General features: G+C 45.1%; 1 protein-coding gene across 2 annotated transcripts; it reads left to right on the top strand.

The window, feature by feature from the left end:
- The first annotated feature begins 2,965 nt into the window (after positions 1-2,965).
- LOC309332516 (perilipin-3-like) lies at positions 2,966-16,151 on the top strand. 2 transcript variants are annotated; one of them, XM_081845749.1, is made up of 7 exons: positions 2,966-3,043; positions 4,235-4,430; positions 5,280-5,362; positions 7,206-7,446; positions 12,111-12,328; positions 13,177-13,317; positions 15,299-16,151. In XM_081845749.1, exons 1-7 carry the CDS (start codon positions 2,981-2,983, stop codon positions 15,638-15,640), a joined length of 1,284 nt encoding a protein of 427 aa, XP_081701875.1. In that variant the 5' UTR covers positions 2,966-2,980; the 3' UTR covers positions 15,641-16,151. The 2 variants fall into 2 exon arrangements, 1 of the variants encoding a protein (XP_081701875.1); XR_014152098.1 differs by lacking the exons at positions 2,966-3,043; positions 4,235-4,430; positions 5,280-5,362; ... (1 more) ...; positions 12,111-12,328; positions 13,177-13,317 and adding an exon at positions 14,621-14,779 and having other exon boundaries at positions 15,299-15,439.
- The last annotated feature ends 6,248 nt before the right edge of the window (positions 16,152-22,399 follow it).

Here is a 22,399-nt window from a genome sequence, read left to right as displayed (position 1 = left end):
GACTATTCCCAAATATTTTGTCTCAGTGATGTTAGATGGAAAAACCTTTGACCACCCATTATAGTAAGCCTCTAACCAAATAAACATGCCACTATAGACACCAAATCCACATCATTCTACATCCAGAGGTGGGTTCCTGTATCTCTGCATGACTCAGCAAGCTGTTAACTATCTGTAAGGCTCACCTGAAGGCCTAGCCCCCACCCTGGCCATCTGATAGGACTATTTGTGTTTTCTCCCCTCCTCTTGAGGAGTTTGCTATTACCCTACAGAAATATCTGGGATTACCCAATTCTTTTTCCTTCATTCAGTCAGCTGACTCGGCAACTGCAGAAACCCAGGTGGTCCCTCTCATCTGTAATCTACTTCAAAATGTGAGTTGTCATATTTTAGGACTTGGCTAGTTAATTCTATGTTTTGTTTTACAACAGCAGTTTTCCATTTTTGAATCTCTCTTGATTGCTAAATATACAGTGGTACCCGGGTTCTCAAACACCTTGGTACACAAACAACTTGGAACCCAAACACTGCAAACCCGGAAGTAAGTGTTCTGGTTTGCAAACTTTTTCAGAAGCCGAACGTGCTCTATTTTGAGGGTTATGTTTCCTTTTTGAGTGCCACACTTCCATTTTGAGTGTTACACTGAGGTCTGTCTGTTTTTGCTATTTATTTTGTGTTTGTTTTTGCAGCTCTTTTTCGTTTTGTTTTTGTGACTGTGTGGAACCCAGTCCAGCTACTGATGCATTGATGGTGTGACTGCAGTACATTCTTTATTGCTTTCATTTTATGGATCAATGGTCTCGTTAGTAAAATTCATGTTAAATTGCTGTTTTAGGCGTTGTTTTTTAAAGTCTGGAACGGATTAATCCATTTTGCATTACTTTCTATGGGAAAGTGTGCCTTAGTTTTGGAATGTTTTGGTTTTGGAACAGACTTCCGGAACGGATTAAGTTTGAGAACCAAGGTGCCACTGTTTTTCGTTGGGATATTTGCCTATAAGCCTGGGACTGGCTTTATGCAGTCCCCATCTGTGCCACTTGGTGCAGACGCAAACCTGGCTTTCTTTAAGGCCTCTTGTTCTCCAGAAGTAAAACTGTCAGCCTGAACCTTCTGCATGTTCAGGCAAAGGATTAAAATTTCAGATGGTAGCAGCACTTCTTAGGAGTAAGCAATGGAGGGCATCTTGCAGCCTGCCTTACCTCAGAGGTTGTTGTAAACAAAAATTGCCCTTTTCCCTTATGGGGTATCCAAGAGCCCATGTAGAGTCCTTACATAGGTTCCCTATTGGTAGGAGAGGCCAACCAGAGAATATTGAGAAGCAAAGCAGCTAGTAAGCTTGATCTTTATTGATCTGTTGCAACAGGGTGCTCCCCTCACCTGCAGGAGAGGAAGAGGAACCCAGAAAAATGGCCGCAAGGCCTTATAAAGACTTTTGAAACTGCCACCCTGTAGATCAAGACCACCCCCAGAAACATCATACATACATCACAGAAGGGGTGTAACCCAAGACCACCCCTCAGATACATCACACCTACATCACAAAAAAGGCAGTCTAAAACAGAACTTTGAATGTTGTTTATCTCGTGTTTGCCAGGTTATCTGATTGTCTTTCCTGATAGTCTGTCACCCATTAAAATGCTGATTACTCAATTCTTGAGACAATGGGAAGGCTCCCCGACCCCGACCCCGACCCCTCCTTGCAGGGAAAACATTTGGTCAGTTTAGGAATCAAAATGGTTCCAGTTCGGTCTTCCTGTGCTGATCTATGTATGTGCTTGGTTGGTAACTTATGAACATTACCATATATCTAAGACCTCAAAATTCCTATCACAAGGTGGCAGTGCTGGGTAAAAGCCTCCTCTAATTAGATTGTAATGCTTCCTGTCCTAGACTTGCAGGAATATTGCATTTCTCCTAACTAATGCTGTCTGTGACTGAGCTAGGAGATAGGAAGCGTCAAATCCAAACTTCTGCTATCAACTTCCTGGATGGCCTTTGGGCAAATGTGTGTCTGCTTTGGCTCCAATCTGTAATGACTGCTCCCCACATCAGATGGGGGGCGCCTTTTGCATGGTCGGCGCAGCCCCCCTGATCCCAGTGTGGCTCCCAGTAGTTCTGGCTGGCTTTGCCCTCCCCAGGCTGGATACCTGGAGGTCTCCACCTACCTCAGCCAATCGCCCAATCCTGCCTGGGGAGGCATTGCCAGGGGATTGGCCAGTAGGGGGAGGGGAGGGACCACCCTGCCCACACAACCGAAGGTGAATCTTACCTGCGAAGCGTCAGTTGGCTTCCTTCAGCCAATCAGAAGCCGTGCTTTGGTTTTCGAACATTTTGGAAGTCGGACGGATTCTGTTTGACTTCCAAGGTACGACTATATTAGAAGATCCCCAGATAAAAATCCCCGAACCATTATAACCTTATGGCCTTATGACCTTTATAAAAAAGCAATTAATAAGAGCAACATTTGTTCTGAAAAGGCAATAGAAAAGCAACATAAATTATTTTTCTCAGGTCTCCAGCTGTTGTTGGACTACAACTCCCATCATCCCTAGCTAGCAGGACCAGTGGTCGGGGATGATGGGAATTGTGGTCCAAAACAGCTGGAAACCTTGGGTATGCCAGAAAGGAAAGGAGTAGACCTGTTAGCTTCATTTAGAGTAAAGATAACTAACACACCTGTAATATCCTTTACCTTTATTTCGTTTGACCTCTTGGGTACTCTGTGTGGTGGTTAAAAGGATCATCGTGGGGAAGGCTGTGTTCAGGAGGGATTTGTGAGAGAGCAGTGTGGGGATGCTTGAAGGAATCTATGTAGAAAACTTGCATTGACTCCTAATGCTCCCTGCAAAACAGACCACCTTTAGTTGCAGTTCTCAAGTAGGTTTCTGAGTACTTTCTCCAGTGTGTGCAATGCGAATGGACCTTCTTATGGTAGCTGATGCTTCTCTTTAGCTTTCTGCAGTGACATTCCATCATCGCCATGTCTAATAATGAAGGAAATGGAAAAGCTGCAAGCCATGAGATCACCGAAAAGGGACAACAGGTATTGTGGTCCTTGCTGCACCATTTAAGCTTTGGACTCAAACAGCAAGTTAATAATAATAATAATAATAATTTATACCCCGCCCATCTGGCTGGGCTTCCCCAGCCACTCTGGGCAGCTTCCAACAAAATATTAAAATACAGTAATGCATCAAACATTAAAAATTAGACTGACTACTTCCTCCCCAAAGGGTGACACTACACAAGGAAGGATTTTCTGGTGTTTTGTATTCTTATTTGACAGTAACTGCAGGAAGCTGTACTCCAGATCTGACTAGAGCTACAATGCCTTTTTAAAAACAAAAACATGGTGGCTTCCATGCCTCTGTTATGAACTCTTAAAAGAGCCCAGCCCAGGTCATTCTGCAGAGCAGAATATTCCACCTACAGTAGAAGCTGCCTAGTATACCGTATTTTTCGCTCTATAGGACACACTAGACCACAAGACGCACCTAGTTTTTAGAGGGGAAAATCAAGAAAAAAAATATATTCTCTCGGGGCTTCTCGGGGCTGCGGGGGAAGCCCGGGTAAAACCCCCCCCCCAGCCCCAAAGATCCATCCCGCTGGCTGTCTTGGCTTCTGCCATAGCTGCGCAACCTCTCCAGCCGGGAGCTAAACCTCTCCAGCGCGGCTAAAGAAGCGTGGCTAAAGAAGCCAAGGCAGCGAGCGCTATCCATCCCGCTCGCTGCCTTGGCTTCCTCTTTAGCCTTGCGGCAGCCTCTCCACCCTTTAAGGAGCACGCAGCTCCTGCAGGCTTTTCTACGAGGAGGAAGACTGATGGCTGCATCAGTCCCTTCTCCCTCCTGGGGAAAAGCCCGCAAGAGCCGCACGAAGCTTGTGTGCGGCTCTTGGGGGCTTTTCCTGCCTGCCTCCCCCCTTCATTCACTCCATAGGACACACAGACTTTCCCCTTAGTTTTTAAGAGGGAAAAAGTGTGTCCTATGGAGCAAAAAACACGGTAATTACGCTGACAGTCAAAACACAGAACTGATGAGAGGAAGATAGAGTGCTAAGGTTTACGATTCACCCACCCTAAGCTAGACGTGCTCAAGGCACACAGGAGACCTTCACTACCACTGGCCTTTGTGAGGATGCTTTTTGACAATAACTCTTACACTCCCAAGAAAGCAACAGTTTAGCATCTTCTCTAGGGTCTAAGAAGGTGGTGACTCAATGCAGTATCTCTTCCCAGTGTGTCATACAAAGGCTAACTGATCTGCCCCTGGTCAGCATTACCTGCGAGATCCTTTCCACTACTTATAACTCTGCGAAGGGGTCCCATCCAGCCATCCATGCAGTCTGTGGTATGGCAGAAGTTGGACTAAAGAAGATTGCCTCCTCGGCAGTGAGCAGTGCACAGCCTGTCCTGAATAAGCTTGAACCTCAGAGTAAGTAAATCCTGGCTTGATAGTTTCTATTTAGGAATGTTTTGGTTCCCTCTCTCATTTAGGTGTGGATGTCCCAAGGCTCCTCAGTACCGGCAACTCAAGCCTAGAAATCCATTCTCAGCTCCCCACCCTTCGATGTGTGATAAAAGGGTGGGCTATTATGCAATGTTTATACATACCACAAATACAAAATATGATTATATACATTTTGATTAAGATATTGCAATGCAAATACAATATTGAAAACCAAATACGTCCCATTGAAAGGCTGAAGTAAAACTAACCTGTGCTTTGATTGCACTCGGTCACCATTTTGGTTTTGAGGTAAAAGGTAAAGGTAAAGTACCCCTGGACAGTTAAGTCCAGTCAAAGGCGACGATGGGGTTGTGGCACTCATATGGCTTTTCAGGCTGAGGGAGCCGACGTTTGTCCACAGACAGCTTTCTGGGTCATGTGGCCAGCATGACTAAACCGCTTCTGGCACAACAGAACACCGTGACAGAAGCCACAGTGCACGGAAATGCCATTTGTCTCTCCACTGCAGCGGTATCTGTTTATCTACTTGTGCCTGTATGCTTTTGAACTGCTAGGTTGGCAGGAGCTGGGACAGAGCAACAGAAGCTCACCCCGACACGGGGATTCGAACCGCCGACCTTCCGATCGGCAAGCCCAAGAGGCTCAGTGGTTTAAACCACAATGCCACCCGTGTCCCTTTCAGCTTTGAAAGCTGAGTTGAAAATGCACCAAGTCAACTTCTAAGTTGTCACATGGTTTTAAAGTAAGTTTTGATTTTGAAGGAAGCGATGAGGCAGGCAGCGAAAGGCTAAATGGCTTCTTCTCTTTCGACAGTTGTTTCAGCAAATACCTACGCCTGCCAGGGCCTTGACAAACTGCAAGAGGCTCTGCCTGTTGTGCAGCAGACTATTGAAAAGGTAATGGCTCCACATCTGCTTCTTCTGTGTAGACAGTCAGCCCCCCCCCCCATCCCCGGCATCATTTCTGTTACACATTTATGATTATTTGTGCCCTGATGCTATTGGGGTGATCATGCACATTCCCACTTTCATTACAGTTTATTCCTGCCAAAATTTTATTTTTATATATATATATAGAAAATATTTATTAAGATTTTAGAAAAACAAATGAGTTACAAAATAGATGTCAACAAAGAAAAAAAAAGAAAAAAAAGAAAATAGAAAAAACAAACAGTTAAAAAGAAGTCCATCTTTTCATGGCTTATACTTCGTTTACTTGTTTCCCTGACCCCCTCACACCTCCCTTTTCTGTATTCCAATTCACATATTTAGTTCAGCAAATCCTTCCCCTCTTTGTTTTATTCTTAATCCAATATCTTAATATACTGTAACTTTATATTTTCATCTATTATCAACCTATTTTTGCGAATTCATTCTAACCTTATTGCTAGAACCAGTTCGTTTCAATCCAACATCATTTTAACTTTCATTAATTTTACAATATTTCTGCAAATAGTCTTTAAATTTTTTCCAATCTTCTTCCACCAACTCTTCTCCCTGGTCTCAGATTCTGTCAGTCATCTCCGCCAGTTCCATATAGTCCATTACTTTCATCTGCCATTCTTCCAGGGCGGGTAGATCTTGTGTCTTCCAGTACTTTGCGATGAGTATTCTTGCTGCTGTTGTGGCGTACATAAAGAAAGTTCTATCCTTTTTTGGCACCAATTGGCCAACCATGCCCAGGAGAAAGGCCTCTGGTTTCTTCACGAAGGTATACTTAAATACCTTTTTCATTTCATGTTATATCATTTCCCAGAAAACCTTAATCCTTGGACACGTCCACCAAAGGTGAAAGAATGTACCTTCATTTTCTTTACATTTCCATATTCCTGCCAAAATTATAGCGGTGGTCACACTGCTTCATTTCCAAGCAGTGCATATCCTGTAACTTCCTGCTGAAATCCCATAACTTTTTTTTTTTACCACAAATTTTCCAGTTTTTATATATACAGTGGATGCTCGGGTTGCGAACGTGATCTGTGTGGGATGCACGTTTGCAGCTCTGCATCTGCGCACGTGCGGGTTGCGATTCGGTGCTTCTGCGCATGCGCAAAGTACGATTTAGCGTTTCTGTGCATTCACGACCGCCGAAACCCGGAAGTAACCCGTTCTGGTGCTTCCAGGTTTTGGTCCGTAACCTGAAAAAACGCAACCTGAAGCGTCTGTCTGTAACCTGAGGTATGACTATATATATTTATTGCCCTGCATACAGCGTGTTATAACTCCTCCAGGCAGCAATAACGTGGTAGCATTGGGGACACATCGCAGAACAGCTAATAAAGCAGAATAAATCCATCAGTCGTGAACTGTTGTGGGGTGTATTCGACAACATGGTCTTGACACAACAAAACTCCGGTCTGGAGGAGACCAACAGGCCAATGGTCTGACTCTGCACAATTACACTGCCCAGATAATATCAGGAGTTTTACATGTAGAAACTTGACAGGACTCCTTTGCCATGCCCTGTGGCACGATTTCTCATATTTCTTTTGTTTGTTCCTAACAATCGCCTATCTATCAGTGCTGAAAGGGGGGCGGAATAAACGTATTTCCCTCAGGGTTGTGTGTGTGTAGAATTACTGCCATCCATTGATGGGGTGAATCAAACTGGAGTTGATGACTAGGAAACTAGAGATCCTTCCAGATTTACTTGGGAGGGGCTCTACTCTGGTTCTTGGCTTGGAGTTTCACTTCTCTTTTTTCTTGATGTGAGAATATCATTTAAAAATTCCTTCTGCAGGTATTGCCGAATGCCAAAGGCCTTGTCCAGGGTGCCAAGAATACAGTGTCAGGTCTAGCAGGTGGGATCAAAGAGGCTGCCCAGGAGAGGATGAAGATGGCCGTGTCTGCAGTGGTGGTTGGCATGAACACCGTGATGGAGGGCAATATGAAGCAGATGGTGACTAGTGGTATTGACCACATGATAGAGGCATCTGTGGAGATGATAGAATACTACCTGCCGGTAACAGATGAAGAACTAGGTGAGACTATTGCAGCTGCTTTTGTGAGGGAGAATGTATTTGGAACCAGGCAGAGGGCCTTCTCAGTAGTGGCACCCGCCCTGTGGAACGCCCTCCCACCAGATGTCAAGGAAATAAAACAACTCTCTGACTTTTAGAAGACATCTGAAGGCAGCCCTGTTTAGGGAAGTTTTTAATGTTTGATGTTTTATTGTGTTTTTAATAGCCTGTTGGAAGCCACCCAGAGTGGCTGGGGAGGCCCGGCCAGATGGGCGGGGTATAAGTAATAAATTATTATTAATTAATTATTTTTATTTATTAAGGTATGGGCCATACTTATTATCCATCTCACTGTCTAAAATCTGGTCTACTGAAGTTATTTTTAAAATTGCCATAATATTGTAGATTATAGCTGCCCAGAGAGGCTGAGGCAACCCAGTCAGATAGGCAGGGTACAAATAATGAATTTATTATTATTATAGATAAAAATTGTAAACCACTTTGATTTAGTGTGTGATTTAGTGGTATATTAACATTTTTATTTTTAAAAAAATACTATTTATTAAGTTTTCCGCTTTAATAATCCAATCAAACCATATTAAATAATCCAAATTATACATATTATTCGATAATCAAACCATCCAAATATTATGCCAAAGTATAAAAAAATTTGGAGGTATCTTCCCATGTTCTGAGGTCAGGGGGGTCTGATTATCTTCTACTGCTTTCATAATTTTTGCGATAGTTCCTATAAATCATTCCAATGTTAATCCTCATTATTTTTCGCAGCCTCTGAGTTTATCAAACAAGCGAGATAAAACAAAACAGTATATTCTGGGTGGAATTTATGTCCAGAGTTCCCTCTGCATGTTCACGATATCTCTTCACAAAATGGTGTTTCCGCCAAGCCAGTCCAAAATTCTTCTCACCTCGGGCAGCAGATAAAATCAAATCAAGGCATCTGCCCGATCCGTTTAAGACCAGCTGTCCTTCAAATGGTTAAACTGTCCAGGGAAGGCTTGCCATATAAAACTGGGAATGCAAATGTTAAGTAAGATATTAAAAGGCACCTATCCTATCCCCCTCAGGCTCCGCATTTAATTCGACAAGCTGATATACTTCCAGTCATGGCCGCATGGTTAATTGGAGTTGCGTCATCCGATTCTAATTCCAGGCAAACTCTCAAAGTTTTTTTGGCGTCTCTCCAGTCATTCTCCAAATCAAAGTTGGGAAACTCTTTATCCTCTTCCAAATATATCTGCAGACAAATATTTTGAACTTGGTTTTCCACTTTTGAATAATTGTTATTTCCACACAGTTAATGATTACAGTGGTACCTCAGGTTAAGTACTTAATTCGTTCCGGAGGTCCGTACTTAACCTGAAACTGTTCTTAACCTGAAGACCACTTTAGCTAATGGGGCCTCCCGCTGCCCCGTGATTTCTGTTCTCATCCTGAAGCAAAGTTCTTAACCTGAAGCACTATTTCTGGGTTAGCAGAGTCTGTAACCTGAAGCGTATGTAACCTGAAGCGTATGTAACCTGAGGTACCACTGTATTAGTCATATTATATCACCAAATACAGTGGTGCCCCGCAAGACGAAAGCCTCACAAGACGGAAAACCCGCTAGACGAAAGGGTTTTCCGTTCTGGAGGCGCTTCGCAAAACGAATTTCCCTATGGGCTTGCTTCGCAAGACGAAAATGTCTTGCGAGTTCCTGCGGGGTTTTTTCCCTCCCCCCCCCTTTTCCTAAGCCCTAAGCCGCTTATCAGCTGATCTGCTAAAAGCCGCTAAACTGCTAATAGCGCTAATCCACTAAGCTGTCAATGGGCTTGCTTCGCAAGACGAAAAAACCGCTATACGAAGAGACTCACCGAACGGATTAATTTCGTCTTGCGAGGCACCACTGTACACTACCTCTCCAGTCTCGCTTGCTATAAATAATCAGACAGTTGTTTTTTCAGAGGAGGATTTTGCATATAACAGAGCAAAATAAAATATAATAACAAAGGAGGCTCACACACACCCTTTCAGTTCCAACATACCAAGTCTACGTAGGCGTTAATCCTTCTTCTGTTCAAATCCTTTTAGCACCTCAGTGGCTGAATTACCGGTAATTAGCAGAGTAGTTTCTCCCCCTTCGCTCAGATCACGTCCAAAATTTAAATCCAATTTTTCACCTTAAGAATTGGAAGCTTGCTGTTAAATGGAGGTGGCTTTGGAGAGCTGCCAAGAAACGTTCCGGGCTTTCCATCCAGCGCCCCCAACCCCATCCTTCCTTCTGAATTTGGGGCCAGGGAGTGTAGGGAGACTGATTACTCCCTTCTCAGCCTCTGATTCCAGAATGTACGGTGGTGATGGAATTCAGCCATCCTCCATCACAGCTTGCCAGAAGCTCCACAGTATATTAACATTTTTAGAAGTGAAATAAAAATTGTACCAGTTCAAGAACATTGTGGGGGGCAGAGAGTTGACCAGAACACATCTCAGGACTTTAGAAAACAGATGGTCTCAAACATCACGGGAGGTACTCTGCATCCTCAACAGATTTCCAGAATGCCATTGAAATATACTCGGAGTCGAGTGTGGATTTCATGCTCTTTATTCAGCTCATGGTAGTGAGGAATGAAAGTTCCACCAAAATATCTGCTTTATATACATTATTTACACAATGGGCCACATGTGACTGGCTAATTCCAGGATTCTCCCATGGGCCAATCAGGTTGTGGATTCCCTTCCACCTGGAGCTGGATTGGGTGGCTCCTGCGGACCAATCAGACTGCTGCATTGTTCTGGGACCAATCAGACTGCTGCATTCTGAATCCTATTGTTCTAGAACCAACCAGACTGCTGCATTTTGGATCCTATTGTTCTAGGACCAATCAGACTGCTGCCTTTTGGATCCTATTGTTCTAGGACCAATCAGACTGCTGCCTTTTGGATCCTATTCAACTCAGTACATAACAGCCATCTTGGTGTTTTTATGTTTTAAAAAAGTTCCCAGGTTCAGCTTTCAACTGGGACTGGGAAAGTCTCCTGCCTGAAACATTTGTGTGTTGTTGCTAGACCATAATGAGTCAGATGGGACCAGTGGTGTGATTTGACCATTGCTTGTCAGTTGCTTGTCTTAGACAGGTTTTTGGTTTTTTTAATCTTAAAACATTTTCCATTCATGCACCAGGCACATTACAACCAAATACATGTCCCCGCACCAAGGAAAATACAGTATTTTCTATGACCGGTAGACTGTGATAAGACTTGCTAAGGTATATAACTGGTTAAACAGTCTTAAGAAGATGGATGTTGCAGCCTGCCATCGAAGCTTTTTTGGATTTTAGTTTTGTTAACTTGTATATTAATGGTGGGAGTATGGTTTTGGGGAGTTGTTTTGAGTGGATTATTTGTGGAGACAAAATTGGACTATAACAAAACTGGGTTATAAATCTTTCTTAAAAAAATCAATATGGAGCTGTATGATCAGACAGCATCATGGAAAACCATAAAGCTAGATGGGTAAAAGATGCTCTGAGCTTGTTTACATCGGTTCTGCTGTAGCTAGGTCATTGGTAAAAAGGTACCGTATTTTTCGCTCTATAGGACGCACTTTTCCCCCTCCAAAAATTAAGGGGAAATGTGTGTCTGCCCTATGGAGCGAATGCAGGCTCCTTGGCCTCAGCGAAAGAAACAAGAAGCCTCCGAAGCACAGAGGGGGCGCTCCCTCCGCTCTCCGGAAGCTTCGCGTTGCTTTCGCTGAAGCCTGGAAAGCGAGAGGGGTCGGTGCGCACCAACCCCTCTCGCTCTCCAGGCTTCAGGGATAGCCGTCTGAAGCCTTCGGAGCGCGGCGGGAGTTCCCGCTGCGTTCCGCAGTCTTCAGGTTCCTTTCGCTGAAGCCAGGAGAGTCTTGCTCTCCCGGCTTCAGCAAAAGGAACCCGAAGCCTGCGGAGCGCAGCGGGAACTCGCACTGCGCTCCAAAGGCTTCAGGGATCTTTGAGGCTGGCAGGGGGGAAAAGCAGTGTTTCCCGCCGCCAGCCCCAAAGAGCATGTCGAAAGGAACCCTCTCCTTTCCTGCGCTCCGGAGGCTTTGGGTTGCCTTCACTGAAGGCGACTGAACACACCTTGTTTTAGAAGGGGAGAACAAGAAAAAAAATTATCCCCCTCTCTGCGCAGCATCACTTCAGCGAAGCGGGGGGAGAAATGGAAGGGGCTCATTTCTTCCATTGAGAGCCAGTGTGGTGTAGTGGTTAAGAGCGGTAGTCTCGTAATCTGGGGAACCGGGTTCGCGTCTCCGCTCCTCCACATGCAGCTGCTGGGTGACCTTGGGCCAGTCACACTTCTTGGAAGTCTCTCAGCCCCACTCACCTCACAGAGTGTTTGTTGTGGGGGAGGAAGGGAAAGGAGAATGTTAGCCGCTTTGAGACTTCTTAAAGGGAGTGAAAGGCGGGGTATCAAATCCAAACTCTTCTTCTTCTTCTTCCTCCATTTCTCCTGCCCCTTCGCTGAAGGGGCGCTGAGCAGAGAATGGGAGAATATTTTTTTCTTGTTCTCCCCCTCTAAACCAAGGTGCGTCCTATGGTCGGGTGTGTCCTATAGAGCAAAAAATATGGTAGGTTTATGGTAGCAGAAATAAATAGCCACTTAACATGCAAAGGAGGTTTTTTGTCAAGACCGTGTATGTTCTTTTCTAGCTGCCCTCGCAGCCTCTATGGTGATAAACAACCCCGAAGAAGCTGCTGAAACAGCTCCTGTCAAAAAGGAGAAAGAAGAGGAGAGTTACTATCGGCGCCTGGGCGCTCTCTCAGCCTTTTTCCGACACAGAGTCTACCAGAGTTCTCTGGCAAAGATGCAAAGGATCAAGCGAAGCACACAGGAGATACTCTTCCAGCTTCAAGAAGCTATTTTGTTGGTAAGAACTGAACTACTCCTCCCGTTCCAAGATCTGGCTAGAGGACAGAGGTAGCCCCACCATGGTGCTCACGAGAAGTTGTGGGACTACAACTCCCATCAGCCCCAGCCTGCATGACCAATGGCTGGAGATGATGGAACTTGTAGTCCAACGCCATGAGAACGTCATGTTGGATATGCAGAACGGTTAATGGGGTCTGGGAAAGTGGTGTTTGGAATAACCACTGAGACAGAAATGCTTGGCACTTAAAGAAAAATAGTAATGGTGGCGCCAGGCGAGCCTCCCTTAGGAGCGGATTCCACCAATGAGAAGCCACCACTGAAAAGGCTCATTTTGTGCCACTGCTCTCCCCTTGGAACAGAGATGAGCATAGCGAGTACTCAGCTGAAAGCTCTTGAAAGTCTAATCCAATACAGTGGTACCTCACATTAAGTACTTAATTCGTTCCGGAGGTCCATTCTTAACCTGAAACTGTTCTTAACCTGAAGCACCACTTTAGCTAATGGGGCCTCCTGCCGCCGCCGCGCCGCCGGAGTACGATTTCTGTTCTCATCCTGAAGCAAAGTTCTTAACCTGAAGCACTATTTCTGGGTTAGCGGAGTCTGTAACCTGAAGCGTATGTAACCTGAAGCGTATGTAAACTGAGGTACCACTGTACTGTAACTCCTGCCCACCTCTTTACTAACTTATGTGGCCGAATATTGAAGTGGCTTTTAAGATAATGCTTGAAAAGGTCTCTAGTGAAAGATGGAATGGGAGTGGCTGAATGGAGTTCAAGCTATTGCTCAACAATAGCTGCAAGATACTTCTTTATATTGAATGTTAATATTTTGAAAATGCCTTTCCAGATAAAGTACACCTTGCAGTCTCTGGATAGGCAACTGAATCCTAAAGTTGCTGATCACCACAAGGAAATGGAACCAATCTTGGTGGAGTGGAATGGGAGTCTTCCAATGCCGAGCCAGAGCTATGAAGAGAATCTTTTAGAGGTATGCTTTAGAGTGTTTCCCAAACTTGGGTCTCCAGCTGTTTTTAGACTACAGCTCCCATCATCCCTAGTTAGCAGGACCCAGGGGTCAGGGATGATGGGAACTGTAGTCCAAAAACAGCTGGAGACCCCAGTTTGGCAAACACTGCTGTATACCAAGTATGGAGAACCTGTGTCCCTCCAGATGTTTTTGTTGTCGTTTAGTCGTGTCCGACTCTTCATGACCCCATGGACCAGAGCACGCCAGGCACTCCTGTCTTCCACTGCCTCCCGCAGTTTGGTCAAACTCATGCTGGTAGCTTTGAGAACACTATCCAACCATCTCGTCCTCTCTCATCCCCTTCTCCTTGTGCCCTCCATATTTCCCAACATCAGGGTCTCTCACTGCCTCCATTTCTTCCCCTTCTATTTGCCAGGAGGTGATGGGACCAGTGGCCATGATCTTCGTTTTTTTGATGTTGAGCTTCAGACCATATTTTGCGCTCTCCTCTTTCACCCTCATTAAAAGGTTCTTTAATTCCTCCTCAATTTCTTCCATCACCTCACTTTCTGCCATCAAGGTTGTGTCATCTGCATATCTGAGGTTGTTTATATTTCTTCTGGCAATTTTAATTCCGGCTAGGGATTCATCCAGCCCAGCCTTTCGCATGATGAATTCTACATATAAGTTAAATAAGTAGGGAGACAATATACAGCCTTGTCATACTCCTTTCCCAATTTTGAACCAATCCGTTGTTCCATATCCAGTTCTAACTGTAGCTTCTTGTCCCACATAGAGATTTCTCAGGAGACAGATGAGGTGATCAGGCACTCCCATTTCTTTAAGAACTTGGCATAGTTTGTTGTGGTCAACACAGTCAAAAGGCTTTTGCATAGTCAATGAAGCAGAAGTAGATGTCTTTCTGGAACTCTCTAGCTTTCTCCTTAATCCAGCGCATGTTTGCAATTTGGTCTCTGGTTCCTCTGCCCCTTCAAAATCCAGCTTGCACTTCTGGGTTGGTGCTGATGGGAGTTGGGATCAAACAACACCTGAAGGTTACAAGTTTCCCACCCTCCCCTAGTGTAAACAACACTTGGCTATATGGACCAATGTTCTGACTTGGTAGAGGGCAGTTTCCTTTACTGCATTTCTGATGCTAAGCAACTTTTGTCCCGGGCAAAGTTGCTGGATTTGGGGTGGGTGGAATCGAGCCTTCCTGAAGAGATGTTTGTGCAAATATTTGCTGCAGTTCTCGGTAAACATGAATGAAGACAATGCCAATGCCGAAGGTTGGTTCAAAGCTCCTTTGTTTGCGCAAAAAGCATCTCTCTGGCCTCTCACACGGGCAGAAGGGGAAGTAGTGCTTGACTTCCCAGAGCCTGCAGCCTCCCAAAATGGCTCCAGAGCACTGGAATGGTGTGCGCCAAGCAACATGGAGGGTTGCAACCTTGTAGAGAAATCAGTACTGCCGTTCAGTGCATGAGTAAGTAAGTGCCTTCTTTCTTAAAGGTAAAGGTAAAGAGACCCCTGACCATTAGGTTCAGTCGCGGACGACTCTGGGGTTGTGGTGCTCATCTCGCTTTATTGGCCGAGGGAGCCGGCGTACAGCTTCCAGGTCATGTGGCCAGCATGACTAAGCCGCTTCTGGCAAACCAGAGCAGCGCACGGAAACGCCGTTTACCTTCCCGCTGGAGCGGTACTTATTTATCTACTTGCACTTTGACATGCTTTCAAACTGCTAGGTTGGCAGGAGCTGGGATGGAGCAACGGGAACTCACTGCATCACGGGGATTCGAACCGCCGACCTTCTGATCGGCAAGCCCTAGGCTCTGTGGTTTAACCCACAGCGCCACCCGCGTCCCTGCCTTCTTTCTTAGCCTCTCTCAAATACTTGTACTGAAAGCTTAGGGTGGTTGTCACTTTGCGACTCTGAGTATATTTCAGTGGTGTACAATAAACATGTCCTCTAACAAGTCCTCTCTTCCCTTCTACTCCATGGCAGGCAGAATCGCAGGTTCTAAGCTTGACCTACGGCATCAGCCAGCAGATGCGGAATATCTGCCAGACATTCTTGGCTAACGCGCAGGGCCTCCCTGTTGATGTCCTAGAAAAGGTGCAGCAAACATATAGCAGCATGGAAGAGCTGCAGGAGTCCCTCTCCGGTGCCAGATCCTTGAAGGACCTTCCCAGTGGTAGCCTGAAGGAGAGCCAGGAGAAGATTGGAAAGGCCCAGGAGACCATATTTGAGACCATGGAATACGTGATTTTGACAACATTGGTGGCTAGGTCCTTTTTTTCTGCTCAAACCTCTATGGAAGAATCTGAAAAGGAGGCAGAGGCCTAAAAGAGTGTCAGACGTGGGGTTCTGCTTGGAACTTGTCTACTCCTCTTGGACCAATATGTAGCATAAAGACTTCTGAAAAAGTGTAAGAACTAAAATTGTCCCTAATAGTAAATTCCTTAGACTGGTGATGTTTCTAGGCAATGAGAGATGCTTCCAAATGTTTTAAAACAAACTGTTTATCAAATTTGTATGTTTAAAGTTCATGACTTCACCCCCACCTTCCAAAATCCTGGGAACTGTAATTTGTTATGGGTGCTCCGTGAAGAGCAATCTACAGTTCCCAGTATCCTTTGGGGAGACCATGTGCTTTAAACCTATGGTGTGTACACAACTGTACTCCTTTTTGATAATTATATTGAGCAAAGCCTTATATCTACAAATCCAAATGTTCAACTTGACCTTGTCTGACGAGCTGCAGAAATCTTAAGGGGCCTGCAATGTGGGGGGCAAATAGCGATGCAGGGCTATTTAAATGTGTCTTGAGAATTTTGTAAATAAAGCTTAGTGAAAAGCTGAGGTATTGTTACTGTTCCTGAACAAAAGTTGGAGTTGCAAGTGCTCTACTGCACTCTTGTCCAAAGGAGGGAGGGGGGGTTCCCTCTGGAGCACAGAAATGGCTTTGTGTATACCAGCCACTGTCATGGCCTCACAATATGGCCAAGATCGACAAACACCTTTTTCTACCCAATAACTAGCAAATTGCTACTCTTCCTTTTGGGCAGAGGGAAGCTTCAAGCCATGGCTGCAAGTATTCCTGCAGGGTGGAGGTACCCAGTGGCATAGCGTGGGTTGTCAGCACCCGGGGCAAGGCAAGTAATTTGCACCTCCTAAGCCGTGGATTTGCACCCCCTAACCCGTGGATTTGCGCCCCCTAACCCCCAGATGTTGCGCCCGGTGCGGCCGTCCCCCCCTGCACCCCCCACGCTACGCCACTGGAGGTACCCCACCATGGCTATAGCCAATGGTATCTAAAGCCACTTGGAAATCTCTGGAGAATCGGTGGAGCCATGTTCCCCCAAACGTTCTGCTAGAACAAGTTGCCCACCATAGCAACCAAGTGAGTTCAGGCCCCAAAACCAGCTTAAAGCTGACCAAAAGGTATTCGCTAATTGGCTTTGTCCATTTGATGGGGTCATTGTTGATGCATTTGAGCACCTTGCCCAAAAAAGGAATATTGGGCAATAAGCTAAATCAGATGGATATAATATATATTTTTATTCAACAAAGGGATACTCCATTAGGACCAATAGATAAACACATAACTCTCCCTTCAATTAGGTGTTTCCATCCTTTTAACATAATCAACCCTTGCTTTTTATTTTCCCTCCCTTCACCCTTAGATCCCAGCGCAGGTCACAACCATTGAGAACATAGCATTGAAAATGGTTTCAAACAATGGAACAGAGTCCTAAAACCTAGAATTTGAAGGCAATGATTAGGAACCACTTTAGATTTTGTTCCTTTGAGGTTCCTTTGCCTCTTTTGCTGCCACGGGACCAGTGGAGGGGAAATGAAGGGTGGGTCTCCTTTTATATTTGGGCTGAGGCTCATGTCAACTTTCCGGTTTGTTTTCCTAAAAGAGGAACTGAAAAGAACAGGCGTGTCTCATCAAAAGCCTGACTGAATTCCACATAAATCCCACTGCTATGTTGTTTTTGTGTGAAAGAAAAATGCACTTTGAACACAGATAGAGCTCATATCTGGCATAGGAGGGGAGACCACACAGCTGGTAACAGCTCAGAACTAGTCTACACAAAATGCAAACTATACGGGCTATACCCATATATTTATTTACTGCATCTATCTCCCACCTTTTTTTGCTCCTTATGCCTCATTTAATCCACACAACCCTGTGAGGTAGATTAAGCTGAGAGGCAGAGGCTGGCCCAAGGTCACCCAGTGAACATTATGTCCCAGGGGGGCATTTTAACCCTAGATGCTAATTTGCCCAGCAAGAGAGAGAAGAACTCACAAGATGTCTGCAGCTGCACTGTAGGGGGGGAAATGACATTTCTGCCAACTTATGGAGAATTAATTCTTTCCTTAACAATGAAACCTGCCTGAAAATGTCTGAGTGCCAGCCAGCCATGGCCTTTTCCAGGATATTCCATTCCCTTTCCTATTTTCCATTTCTCCCCCTCAGCAGTTTGCATTCTGTGCCCACTGAGCATGCTACTTTGGGTTCCACCTACAGATTTTCTAAAGGTTTTTTATGGGGTTGCTCCTCCTCAAGTCTTGAGGGGTGCCCAAGCCTGCTGACGGCTCCCTCTTTTATGACAGTAGGTGTCATTTTGACTACATAAGCAATAGCATTCACAGCCTATGAGAAGCGTTGTAGCTTAGTGGTAGCACTCTTGCTTTGCATGCAGAAAGCTACAGTCTCTGGCACCACCAGGTCAGGTTGGAATGTATAGAATAATATTATGGACTGGCTGGATGCAGAGGAATGGTGGGAGATATCAGCTGGGGAACCGCCAAGGGAACCCACAGGGGAAGAAGGCTCAGAGCCAGGGGATTGGTGGTGGGATGATAATGGGTGACCAGAGGGAAAAGAGGGAGAAGACTGGGAGGAGGAGGTGTCAGAAGCTGAAGAGATAACAGGGAGCTTCATTGCAACCCCAAAATTCCGAGTTCCCTGAAAACTGATGCCAAAGTTTAGTTCTTGTTTTGTGCTGTTTTGTGCCGCAAACCCCGCATTTCATGCCACCCCCCAGAACAAGTAATTGACAGCAAATCGGGGTCACAGGTTAAGGGCAAAAAATCCAACCTTGTCCAATTGACTCCAAACGGGTGCCAAAGTTTAGTGCTAGTTTTGTGCCGCAAATTCAGCGTTTTGTGCCGGCCCTCAAACTGAGTAACTGACACTCCAGCTGGGCTCACAATTAAACAGCTCCAAACCCAACCTTGTCTGATTGACCAGAGCCAAAGTGGTGTGCTGGTTTGGTGCTGGTTTGTGCCACAAAACCCACTTTCTGTGCTGCCCCCCCCCAAACTGAGTGGGCTTCAGAGGGCTAAATTGGCTAAGTGGGGACTTAAGTAGGCTCAGTTGGTTAAGTCTCCACTTAGCTAACTTAAGTGCCCACCAAGCCCAATTAAGTGCCCCACTTAAGTGCCCATCTAGCTCACCTAACCCACTTAACTGCCCACCAAGTCAACTTAAGTAAGCTAAGTGGGGACTTAGCAAATGTAGCCAACTTAAGTCCTCACTTGAGTCACAGCAGGAGGGGGAGCTGTCCTGGCTTCTTCAGCAGCCTGCCTCACCTCTGCCTCTTCACCCCCATCCACTTCTGATTCTAAGCCAGTGTGGTGTAGTGGTTCAGAGCAGTGGATTCGTAATCTGGTGAACAGGGTTCGATTCCCCACTCCTCCACATGCAGCTGCTGGGTGACCTTGGGCTGGTCACACTTCTCTGAAGTCTCTCAGCCCCACTCACCTCACAGAGTGTTTGCTGTGGGGGAGGAAGGGAAAAGAGATTGTTAGCCGCTTTGAGACTCCTTAGGGTAGTGATAAAGCGGGGTATCAAATCCAAACTCTTCTTCTTCTGGACTTCACTGACACCGGGTGTTTTATTGCTGACAGATAACCAGCCTCATATAAGCAACATGCAAAGATTTATTTAATTGTCAGGAATTGGAGTCAGTCAGAGGTCCACAATAAAACAATAAAGAGAAGTCGGAAGTTTTGGAACTCACAAGGGCATATTTTAAAGGTCTAGCAGCCTGTATTTTCAGGCTTTACTTTGCTGCAAGTTTTGCGATTTTAAATATATGCTGAGGTTCTCTCACCAAAGAGTACTTGCCCCAAGCCTGGATCTTGGCACCCAGGAATTCTCCTTCTATATACCAATGTTCTGACTTGGTATAAGGCAGCTTCTGATATTCCGATATTTGAAGTGTTGGACAAACATTCAGCAAATGCATTATGTTTCTGCTGCAGCTAGAGGTCTCACTTTAACTAAATTGCTCATGCTGTACGTATGTTCCATTTTCCCACTTCACTTTCATTTCCTTTAGTTTAGCTTACCTAGTGCTTGCTGCCCTCGGATAGCCACTCCTTATCCATTATCACCAACTATGAAATATTACAGCAAGCTAACACAGCAAGATAGTAAGATGCAGAAGGCTTGGGCTTTCACCTCAGGAGCAAAGTGAATGGATTTAAAAGCTGGGAAAACATCGGTAGCCAACATTTCACAAGTAAAGAGCACGTTGGCACTGTCGGGTCTGAAATGATGGAAATATGTTTTCAGCACTATAAAACTTTAGAAACAATACTGTAAATGTGACATCCTCTTAACATGCTTTCACCAGCGTGGTGCCCTCTTGATGTTTGGGGCTATTTTATTTTTATTATTAGTTAACAAAATTTATATGCTGCTGGATTGTAGTAAAACTTTACAAGAAATGTTTTTATTGTTGTTGTTGTTTAGTCATTTAGTCGCATCCGCCTCTTCGTGACCCCTTGGACCAGAGCACGGCAGGCACTCCTGTCTTCCACTGCCTCCCGCAGTTTGGTCAAACTCATGCTGGTAGCTTCGAGAACACTGTCCAACCACCTCGTCCTCTGTCGTCCCCTTCCCCTTGCGCCCACCATCTTGCGCCCACATCAGGGTCTTTTCCAGGGAGTCTTCTCTTCTCATGAGGTGGCCAAAGTATTGGAGCCTCAGCTTCAGGATCTGTCCTTCCAGTGAGTACTCAGGGCTGATTTCTTTAAGAATGGATAGGTTTGATCTTCTTGCAGTCCATGGGACTCTCAAGAGTCTCCTCCAGCACCATAATTCAAAAGCATCAATTCTTCGCAGATCAGCCTTCATGATAGTCCACCTCTCACTTCCATACATCACTACTGGGGAAAGCCATAGCTTTAACTATACGGACCTTTGTTGGCAAGGTGATGTCTCTGCTTAAAACATTAAAAACATAAAAAAATAAAAACAGTTAAAGACAATTTAAAAACATTTAAAAATAATTAAAATTAACAGTAGAAGAGATTTAAAAAAACATATTGAAATTTATGAGTCTGGGCAGGCACGGCAGCGGAAGTTTAGGACCTGAATTTTCCTTCTCCTAGATGGGCTACTTTCCCAGGATGATGAGCCCCATCTACCTCTCATTTCCCTCTACAGCTCAGGCAGAAACCGCCTTCTTGACTAATTGATCTTGTCCACTCAATCGGCCAGAGCCTGTCCTCACATGCAGGGGAAGCTGCTAATTCACCAAGGGTTTGAGACCCAGCGATCACCTTCACCTGGCTTAACCAACCAGCAGAAACCGTTGCTGCTGTGTGGCTGCCACTGCATGCTGAAGCCACAGGTGAGAGCTGATTGCCGGGTGGGGACCAAAGGTGGACAAACTACTCCAAGGGGAGCACGATGTGTCCCACACCAGAGGTACTTCCTCTCCCCTAACACCCCATACACCCCAAAACTCTGACTCAGGTGTAAATATATCTCAGTCTCTGCAGTGCCTTATTTCCAAAGGAAACATAGACCCCGGGTAAGCACCTAGAACACATGCAATCTCACACTGCTGTGGAGATTGGGGGGCAGTGGTGTAGCGTGGGTTGCCAGCAACCGGGGCCGCGTGGAGGGATGGAAACAGATGGAGTACACATGCACATTCAAATGCCTAACCATGTCTGCACACCCAGGAGATCACAGCCACAGAGATAAGGAAAGAAGAGTCATCTGTCATCTGGAGAGGACACTACTTGGTTTGCATAGAGAAGCCATTTTCAACGGAGCCAGTGATGGAAGTGTGCAGTTGTATTGAGGCAGCACCAGGTGTTGAAATGTTGCTCCTCCTAACAATTTTGCTCCAGGAGCAACCGCCCCTGTGCCCTCCCCACATTACACCACTGTTGAAGGTAGAGCTTATCAGTTTGCATTTCTTAGTGAAGAAAGTATTGACCTGATGTGTAGAGATCTTTCCTATTCCGCTTAACTCGAGAGGGTTCGGGAAGCTTCTCTATGTGAAAGAAACAAGCAGAAGGTTCATGATATTTTGGTTTTTCTGTCTATATTTTTATCCTGCTGTAAAGCACTTTGGGATCCTTCATGGGAAGAAACCGCAAAGGAAATAATAACGTTTCAATAAGAAGCCCTCAAAAGACAAAGATAAGAGGAGCCTATATGTTGCACCTGAGGTTTGTGCAATCTGCGCACACAACACTTGAGCTGTGTGTGTCAGTTTGCATTTTTTAATACAGAAAGTATTGATTTGATGTGTAGAGATCTTTCCTATTCTAATTAATTCAAGAAGCTTCTGAAAGCTTCTCTGTGTGAAAGAAACAAGCAGAAGGTTCATGATGTTTGGGTTATTCCTTCAGAGAAGCTGAGTACAGCTGGCTTAAACTGCTTCTCTTATCTCTTTCTGTCAAGGTCATGCTGACTATAATAGTAAGGCCAGAAGGAGCCTGGGTTTCACTTTCACTTTCTATCTCTTTTCCTTTTGGTGTGGTGTTCTGTACATGGTACGCTTAATGTTAAGGTTTAGACTTTTTATAAGTTACTGTAAGTTTAAGTTAAGTCTGCTTAACTTATGGACAGTGCCAATCCTGAATGTATTGGATTTGTGACCATTATGCTCATTTGCCTTCAGTAGCAGTAAAGCTCTGCTGGATGAAATACAACTGCCTCTGGTCCATTTTTGGGGAATCCCGCAACGTGTTTAAGTTTTTATTCTGCTAACTATACGTTGAGATTCTACTCTGGATCAATAGTGAGCAGAATTTCCATGACACCTGTCCTGTGTAATATAG

Source organism: Podarcis erhardii, assembly GCF_964252035.2.
Source record: "Podarcis erhardii genome assembly, chromosome: 17".
Lineage (NCBI taxonomy): Eukaryota > Metazoa > Chordata > Lepidosauria > Squamata > Lacertidae > Podarcis > Podarcis erhardii.
This window is presented reverse-complemented; position numbering and strand designations above follow the sequence as displayed.

Coding starts and splice junctions, on each gene's coding strand:
- LOC309332516 (XM_081845749.1), top strand. CDS start 2,981: ATGTCTAATAATGAAGGAAATGGAAAAGCTGCAAGCCATGAGATCACC. Junction 5,363..7,205: donor TGCAGCAGACTATTGAAAAG/GTAATGGCTCCA, acceptor TTCCTTCTGCAG/GTATTGCCGAATGCCAAAGG. Junction 13,318..15,298: donor ATGAAGAGAATCTTTTAGAG/GTATGCTTTAGA, acceptor ACTCCATGGCAG/GCAGAATCGCAGGTTCTAAG.